General features: G+C 56.5%; 3 protein-coding genes across 3 annotated transcripts in view; 1 reads left to right on the plus strand and 2 right to left on the minus strand.

Moving 5' to 3' along the window:
- PTSG_12302 (uncharacterized protein) overlaps nucleotides 1-2100 on the minus strand; it is a gene marked incomplete at its 3' end in the record, with an annotated part of 9376 nt that extends 7276 nt beyond the window's left edge. The window contains exons 1-4 of the mRNA XM_004993880.1: nucleotides 1828-2100; nucleotides 1335-1430; nucleotides 681-1024; nucleotides 146-395 (exon numbers count right to left, since the gene is read on the minus strand). Coding sequence (XP_004993937.1) covers nucleotides 146-395; nucleotides 681-968 — 538 coding nt within the window. The 5' untranslated portion in view covers nucleotides 969-1024; nucleotides 1335-1430; nucleotides 1828-2100. The remainder of the gene's footprint in view (nucleotides 1-145; nucleotides 396-680; nucleotides 1025-1334; nucleotides 1431-1827) is intronic.
- A 55-nt stretch (nucleotides 2101-2155) lies between these two features.
- Nucleotides 2156-3847, minus strand: PTSG_05369 (uncharacterized protein). Its single transcript, XM_004993881.1, has 3 exons — nucleotides 3552-3847; nucleotides 3095-3178; nucleotides 2156-2757 (listed from the first exon to the last, which is right to left on the minus strand). The coding sequence occupies exons 1-3, from the start codon at nucleotides 3645-3647 to the stop codon at nucleotides 2656-2658; spliced, it is 282 nt and encodes a 93-aa protein (XP_004993938.1). The 5' UTR covers nucleotides 3648-3847; the 3' UTR covers nucleotides 2156-2655.
- Nucleotides 3848-4476: 629 nt separating this feature from the next.
- Nucleotides 4477-7500, plus strand: part of PTSG_05370 (CMGC/CDKL protein kinase) — a gene marked incomplete at its 3' end in the record, with an annotated part of 4186 nt that continues 1162 nt past the window's right edge. The window contains exon 1 of the mRNA XM_004993882.1: nucleotides 4477-7500. This exon is cut by the window's right edge and continues 1162 nt beyond it. Coding sequence (XP_004993939.1) covers nucleotides 4838-7500 — 2663 coding nt within the window. The 5' untranslated portion in view covers nucleotides 4477-4837.

Raw genomic sequence — 7500 nt, forward strand, 5'->3', positions numbered from 1 at the left:
ACACACACACACACAGGCACTCACGCACACACACAGGCACAGGCACACACACACACACACACACACACACACACACACACACACACACCGTACCACGCCACCCTCTTACAGCCCCTCGTCCTCAACCCCCCCCCCCTTGCAACACCTCCGAGCATGCCGCGGGTCTGCAGGAGGAGGAATCCGCGCTTGATGCCGTTGATGGGTGCGCTGATGGACTCATCATCGAGATCAAGCGTCTCCGATATGAGCCGCTCACTGATCTCAAGCTGCTCGTCCCCGGCCGCGCGAATGCACTCGACGGCGCTGGCAGCGGTGTCAACCACGTCCTCGTGGTCCGAGAGCGCAGCACGACACTCGCTGCTCACCGTGGCCATCGACTGCATGAAGCCAACAACCTGCAGTTGCGTTTGGATAGGGGGGGGGGAGGAATTGGGATATGTTTGCAGGGGCGGGGAAGGATCGCGATATCGGGGTGTGAATATGAGATGGAGGCGGAGGGACGCAGAGAAGCGGGCGGCACACGACGGCACGCACGTAAACACGTATGAAAATACACGTACGTACACGTACGCACATATGGAAATGCACGCACACACATGAACACACATGTACACACATGTACACACATGTACACACATGCACACACACACACATGCACACATGCAAACATACACACGCACATGTCCGGCGATGACGCCCTTTGACAGCTGGAAGAGGTTGAGGTACTGCGCATAGTGCATGCACGACCGCGCCCATGACTGCCTGAGGGAGGCAACTTTGGCCTCGTGGTCGCTCAGCTCCGCGTCGCTCTTGCGGGCCGACGCGCCAAGAAACTTGTCAAGCTGGGAGAAGTACTTGTCCTGGGTTTGCTTGCGCTCCTCGCGCAGCACCTTGCCTTGCTCCTGCAGCTGTGTTCGCTCTTCGTTGATGCCCTTGAGCACCTTGCTTGCAAGCATGTGCACGTGCATCTTACGCCCTTGCTGCGCCGTGCGTGCGACGTCTGCCAGCTCACGGCACGCATCGCCTGGAGTGGGAGGGGCAGCACGTTTGACGGGATCACGTCAGCGTGGTGGGTGGGGGGAAAAACGCGCAGTTCAGGTGTTGCGCGCGCGGTGTGTGTGTGTGTGTACGTGTGTGTGTGTATGTGTGTGTGTGTGTGTGTGTGTGTGTGTGTGTGTGTGTGTGTGTGTGTGTGTGTGCGTGTGTGTATGTGTGTGTGTGTTTGCAGTGCCAGGCTTCCCAACAGATCAACAATGATGACGACGCAGTTGCACACACGATGACACAATCGGCTCCTTTCCATCCCGAGATGCACGTACACGCGCAGGCATTACCAAGCTGAAGGGAGTTTGCGTGTGCGGTATCCTTGTCCAAGGCTTCACCGACATGCAAGAAGACCTTTGACACGGACTCGTACGCCTGCTGCAGCTCTGGGCACACGAAGAAGCAACACCATCGATCAATCAATCACACAGGGTGATGAGGAGTGTGGTGATGAAGAGTGTGAGCTCCAAGCAATCACAGACAAGCAAGTAGGCAGACCAATACGCAGACCGGCAAGGCAAGGCAAGGCAAGGCAAGGCAAGGTAGGCAGACCGGCAGGCAGGCAGGCAGGCAGGCAGGCAGGCAAGCAGACACACACAGACACAATGCAAACACACACACAGACACAGACACACACAGACACACACACAGACACAGACAGACACACACACAGACAGACAGACAGACAGACACACACACACACACACACACACACACACACACACACATGCAAACATACACACACTACACACCCCCACACACACATGCACACACTGCCCGCACCTCTGCTGCGATGACTTTGCTGATGGCGGCATCCAGGGCATCAAGCTGGGAGATGTGTGCCTTGACCCCCTTCTCCACTCGCCGGAACGCGTCATCCAGCCCTGGGCCACCCTGCCAGCACTGCCGATACTCAACCAACTCCATCGCCTTGTGCGTGCAGGTGCTGTCCTTCCTTCGTTGTTGTCTTCCTCGCTGTTTGTGTGTGTTTTTCTTGGAGGATATTGATGATGAGAGTGCACGCTTTCAATTCCCTCACTTGTGCGTGCATGTGTGAGTGAGTTTGTGTGTGTACTGACATGAGTCCACATCGTTGCTTCTCTTCACCCAGCACCCACACCCACATCACACATCACCCTCATTGCAACGTGTGCCGCGGTGTGTACGCTCTAATGTCAGGTTGCATGCGACACACGCAACACAAAGACGACGACGACGACGACACACGCGCAGCAGACGCAGGCACAAAGCGCGGGACAGCAACATAGCAGCAGGGTCAACATCAGGCACACGGCGACAACAACAACACCAAGCGCGGTGCAAGCATGCGTGTGTGGATGCATGAGCGGACGCGACTTTGAGTGCGCCCGCACTACACTACACACACACACACACACACACACACACACACGATTACTCTACACCCACAATCACAGACGCACTCACAGCAAAGCAAACAAACAAGCCAAGGCGACAAACAGCAAGGGCAAATGTGCTTGCTTGTTGCCTGCTTGCCGCATCATGTGCTTGAATCCGCGGGACGTAGATATGCATGAGAGAGAGAGATGGGTGAAAGGGGAAGGAAGGGTGGATGGAAGGAAGGATGGCAGCTCAGACGTGGCTGGCAAGGTCCTCCAGCAGCTCCTTGACGTGCGGGCGCTTCGTCTCCTTTGCAAGGCGAAGAATCTCCTCGCGGTCCTTGGTGATCTCGGCCTGCAATCGGCAGCGACGTGGTGGTGTCGGCGGTGGTGGTGAGCGATGGCGGGACGTGTCAGGGGATGACGAGGCGGATGAAGCAGAAGATGTGTGAGTGTGTGTGTGTGTGTGTGTGTGTGAGTGTGTGTGTGTGTGTGTGTGTGTGATATGGCGGGTCGCAACAACACATGGCCACAAAGGAACACAGACACGAAACATACCAGACAGGTACACACACGCCAGAGCACATGCGCACCAACAAACATATGTACAAACAAAGAGACACACATACACATACACCAACACACACACACACACACACACACACACGCGCGCGCACACATTCACACGGCACCTTCTCCTTGAGCTTCATCTGGCGGATCTTGGCCTCGTGCTTGCGAATGTAGATGGTCTCCTCAGCAAGCTCCTTGTCGCTGAACTGTAACGGTCGGAAAATGAAGATAAGGAAAACAGCAGCGGGTAAGAACAAAGGGAGAGGCATGCAAGGAGTGAGACTAGAGCGAGCCAAAAAAAAAAATAAGGTATGTACATGCATGCGCGCACGAGTCGAACACACGCACACACACACAACCACGTGACGACGCAGACGAAGCGAAAGCACAACAACACCAGGTGAAAGCGCAACAATACAACACACACACACACACACACACACAAACCAGCACACACAAAACAACAAAGCACACATAAACCAGCACGCACAAACAACAAAGCACACATAAACCAGCACGCACAAACAACAAAGCACACACAGCACACACACACACACATACACCCATATGCACACTTACGCCAGTGCCCTGGACGGAGCGGACGGCGGAGGCGGCGTGCATGGCGCGGGCAGGGGCCGCAAGGCGGACAAGGCGGGCAACACGGCACAGAGACATGGCTGGTTGGTGTGAAGAAATGGGAGAATGTGATTGGAATGAAGGAAGGGGCTGGTTGGACTGGTAACCGCTTGCTTGCTTGGTTGATATCTCGATCGGGAGCTGTCACACAGCAAAGCAAGAAGGTGAAGAGAAACCAAATGGAGCAGAACCAAAGGAAGAGGAAAAGAGAGGAGAAGCGCAGCAGAAGACAGAAGAAGAAGAACCGTTAACGTTCACATCACCACAACGTAACGTTGATTGGGGGAGAAGGAAAGGCGGGGAACAACGAGACACGACAACCATGTGAGCTGTGAACGAAACAAAAGAGCAAAGATGTATGTGAATCACCAAACAAATACCGCGTGTGTCTCTCTATGCGAGCCTTTCACACACACACACACACACACACACATGCACACACACACACACACACACACACACACACATGCACACACACATGCACACACACACACACACACACATGCACACAGACACACACTATCACGGCCAGCAACCCCATTCCCACATCTTGCTTGCTTCGTGTGCTCTCACTGCCCGCCTGACCTGACGCAAAGAAAAATGAGCAAGTTGCCAATTGCAAGCGGCTGCAATTTGCAAATCCAGGCTTGACGCCAACAGACGAAGAAGAAGAAGAGGAAGAGGACAACAACCAAACAACCCAGCCACCAGCAAACAACACGCAAAACAACAACACACAACACACGCACAACACACGCACAAACGCACGCGCCTCCCTTCTCCTCTCCAGACGTAGGGTTGGATGGGGGGCTTCTAAGCAACTGGTGCGCATCCCCGCTGGCTGGTTGCCTGTGGCTGTGGCTGTGTTGTTGAGCTGAGCGCAGCGGGCGCGCAACAACACACGGGCGCCAAACAAGAGGAGGACGAAGGAGAAGAAGGAGGAGGACGAGGACGAGAAGGAGGAGGAGGAGGTAGAAACAGAAGAACACCAACAACAACTAGACAACTACGCACACAGCAACAGCAACAGCAGCAGCAGCAGCAGAAACACGACCCACAAGGGGAGGACGAGCAGCGAAGTTGGCTCTTCCACAGGACAAGGCGCCTTTCTACACAACACACAACACACACAACACACATAACACACACACACACTTACACAAAACATCCTCTCTCCCCCCTCCATCTGTGCCTTCCTCAGCCGACTTTCGCCCCCCCTCCCTCCTTCAATGCCACACGCCATGAACAAGTACAAGGTGGTGGGCGTGATCGGGGAGGGCGCATATGGCGTCGTGCTCAAGTGCATCGACACAAACACCAACAAGTACGTGGCCATCAAGAAGTTCAAGGAGTGCGACGACCCGGAGATCGAGGCCACCACCCTGCGCGAGCTGAAGATGCTCAAGCACCTCAAGCACCCAAACATCGTACAGCTCCTGGAGGCCTTTCGCAGAAAACACAAGCTCATCCTCGTGTTTGAGTACGTCAAGTGCAACCTGCTCGAGTTCCTGGACCAGTACCCGGGCGGCATGGACGAAGGGGAGGTGCTCAACTTCACCTTCCAGCTGCTGCTCGGCATCCACTGGTGCCACGTCCACAACGTCATCCACCGCGACATCAAGCCCGAGAACATCCTCGTCTCCAACAGCCACCAGATCAAGCTGTGCGACTTTGGGTTTGCGCGAAAGGCCGCTCCGGACGGCGCCGGGCAGACCACATATGTGGCCACGCGCTGGTACCGCCCGCCAGAGCTGCTCGTCGGCATGCCGTACTCGTTTGCCGTCGACATCTGGGCCATCGCCTGCATCATGGCGGAGATGGCGGATGGGCAGCCGCTGTTCCCGGGCGACAGCGACCTGGACCAGCTAGCCAAGATCCAGCTTGTGCTTGGTCCGCTCCCGCGCTGTCTTCGCCAATACCTCGGCGCCCACCCGTCGCTGCGAAAGGTGCGCATCCAGAACGCGCGGGCAAAGGAGACGCTTCGCTTCCGCTACAACGGCATCCTCTCGGACGCGTGCATCGGGTTTATGGAGCTGCTGCTGGACATGGACCCCAAGAACAGGCTGGACGCGTACCAGAGCAAGCAGGCTGCCATCTTCGACGGTGTTCGCTTCCTCGAGCCGCCAGACCAGCAGCAGTACCGCGGGTGCGTTGCGTCGCTCCCCTCACACGCGCCATCGTCCGCATCAGCATCATTCACCACCTCCGCATCCCGCCTGCCAACACGCGCTGCCGCTGGTGTTGTCGCAGCGCCACCGTCGTCGTCGTCGTCAACATCGTTTGCGTATCCCATCACAGACGCCCCTGCACCTTCATCTGGTGCCACATCAACATCCATGCACACATCCGCGCGCGCACAGTCGCAGTCGCAGTCGCAATTGCACTCCCGGAGAAGTAGCGGCAGCGTCACGAGCTTGAAGACAACACGCCGCCAGAAGCAACAACAACAACAGCAGCAGCAACAAGTACACAAACAGCAGCACCAATCACAACAGCCGCAACCGCTGCGAAAAGGATCAAAGTCGCGGCTGCGGCGGAAGAGCAACAGCAACGGCAGCAGCGATGCGAGCGCCACGAGTGCATCGGCCACAAGTACAGCAAGCAACAGCGGGCAACGCGGTGGTGGTGGCGGGAAGAAGCGCACGCAACAGAAACAAAAGCAGAGGCAGAGGAGGAAGAGCAGGGACAGCATCGCTGATGGCGGCAGTGGCGGCAGTGGTGGTGGTGGTGGTGGCGTGACCAAGGGCAAGGCTCGTGCTCGCGGTGTGAAGGACACACAACAACAACAACAACAACAACAACAACAACAACAACAACAACAACAACAACAACAACAACAACAACAACAACAACAACAACAACAACAACAACAACAGCAGCAGCAGCAGCAGCAGCAGCAGCAAGTGGTGGACGGAAAACGGCGGGGACTGGCGCGATGGACGCGCGGATGGGGCGGAGGACGAGAGAAGCGACGAAGTAGAAAGGAGAAGGAGAAGGAGTTGAAGGAAAAGCAGATGAAAGAAGTGAAGCAGATGAAAGAAGTGAAGGAACTGGAGGCGAAAGACACGACGGAGAAAGACACAACGGAGGATGAGAGGAAGGAAGGCAATGACGAGAAGCACGAAAAGACTGATGGTTTAGCACCCGCACTTGACGATGGCGATGATAATGGCCTTGGTGATGGTGGTGGTGATGCAACGCACAGCACCCGTGACGTGGCTGCCGTCACCTCTCCCTCTGAGCAGCAGCAACAGGAGCAAGAGGAGAAGAAGAATGACGAGCAACAGCAACAGCCGAGCGAACAGGCCGCTGCCGCAGCACATGTGTCCATTCCTCGCCCTACAGCCTGCGCTCCCACTACCAGCACGAAGACGGGCGCAACGGGCAATACCAAGGCCACCAAGCCGCCGGCATCGCCTGGCAGCGTTGATGCCGGGGCTGAAGGGGCTGCCCATCGCGGTGGTGACGCGAAGATCGACAGCATCAGCTCTGGCGGTGGCAGTGGTCGTCGTGGTCCCAGGGTGAAGCCTCTTCGTCGACAGGTGTCATCATCGTCACCGTTCCAGCGACAGTTGATGCAAGGGCAAGCCGGCAACATAACAGCAACAGCGACATCAGTTGCCACACCAACGTCAGTTGCCACACCTGCCACATCCGTTACGACAGCATCAACGACGCCGCCACCGCCATTGGTACAAGCGCCTCTGATACGGCGACCATCGCTCGCATCCAACCCGATCACTGCCATCAACGGCAGCAGCAGCGGTGGCGGTGGTGGCGTTGTTCCACCAGTTCCACGTCCGTTAATTCGCAGGAACAGCTCCCAACCGCAGTTACAGCAGCAACAACAACAGCAGCAGCAGCAGCAACAAGCGGTTGGTGGAGGGCTACT

This window comes from Salpingoeca rosetta (assembly GCF_000188695.1).
Source record: "Salpingoeca rosetta unplaced genomic scaffold supercont1.12, whole genome shotgun sequence".
Classification (NCBI taxonomy): domain Eukaryota; class Choanoflagellata; order Craspedida; family Salpingoecidae; genus Salpingoeca; species Salpingoeca rosetta.

Bases quoted from the DNA above. Each gene is read 5' to 3' on its own strand.
- PTSG_05369 (XM_004993881.1), bottom strand. From the start codon at position 3,647: ATGTCTCTGTGCCGTGTTGCCCGCCTTGTCCGCCTTGCGGCCCCTGCC. The intron at 3,179-3,551 runs GTAAGTGTGCAT...CGACCGTTACAG, and splicing joins GCTCCGTCCAGGGCACTGGC to TTCAGCGACAAGGAGCTTGC. The intron at 2,758-3,094 runs GTGCCGTGTGAA...TGCCGATTGCAG, and splicing joins AGATGAAGCTCAAGGAGAAG to GCCGAGATCACCAAGGACCG.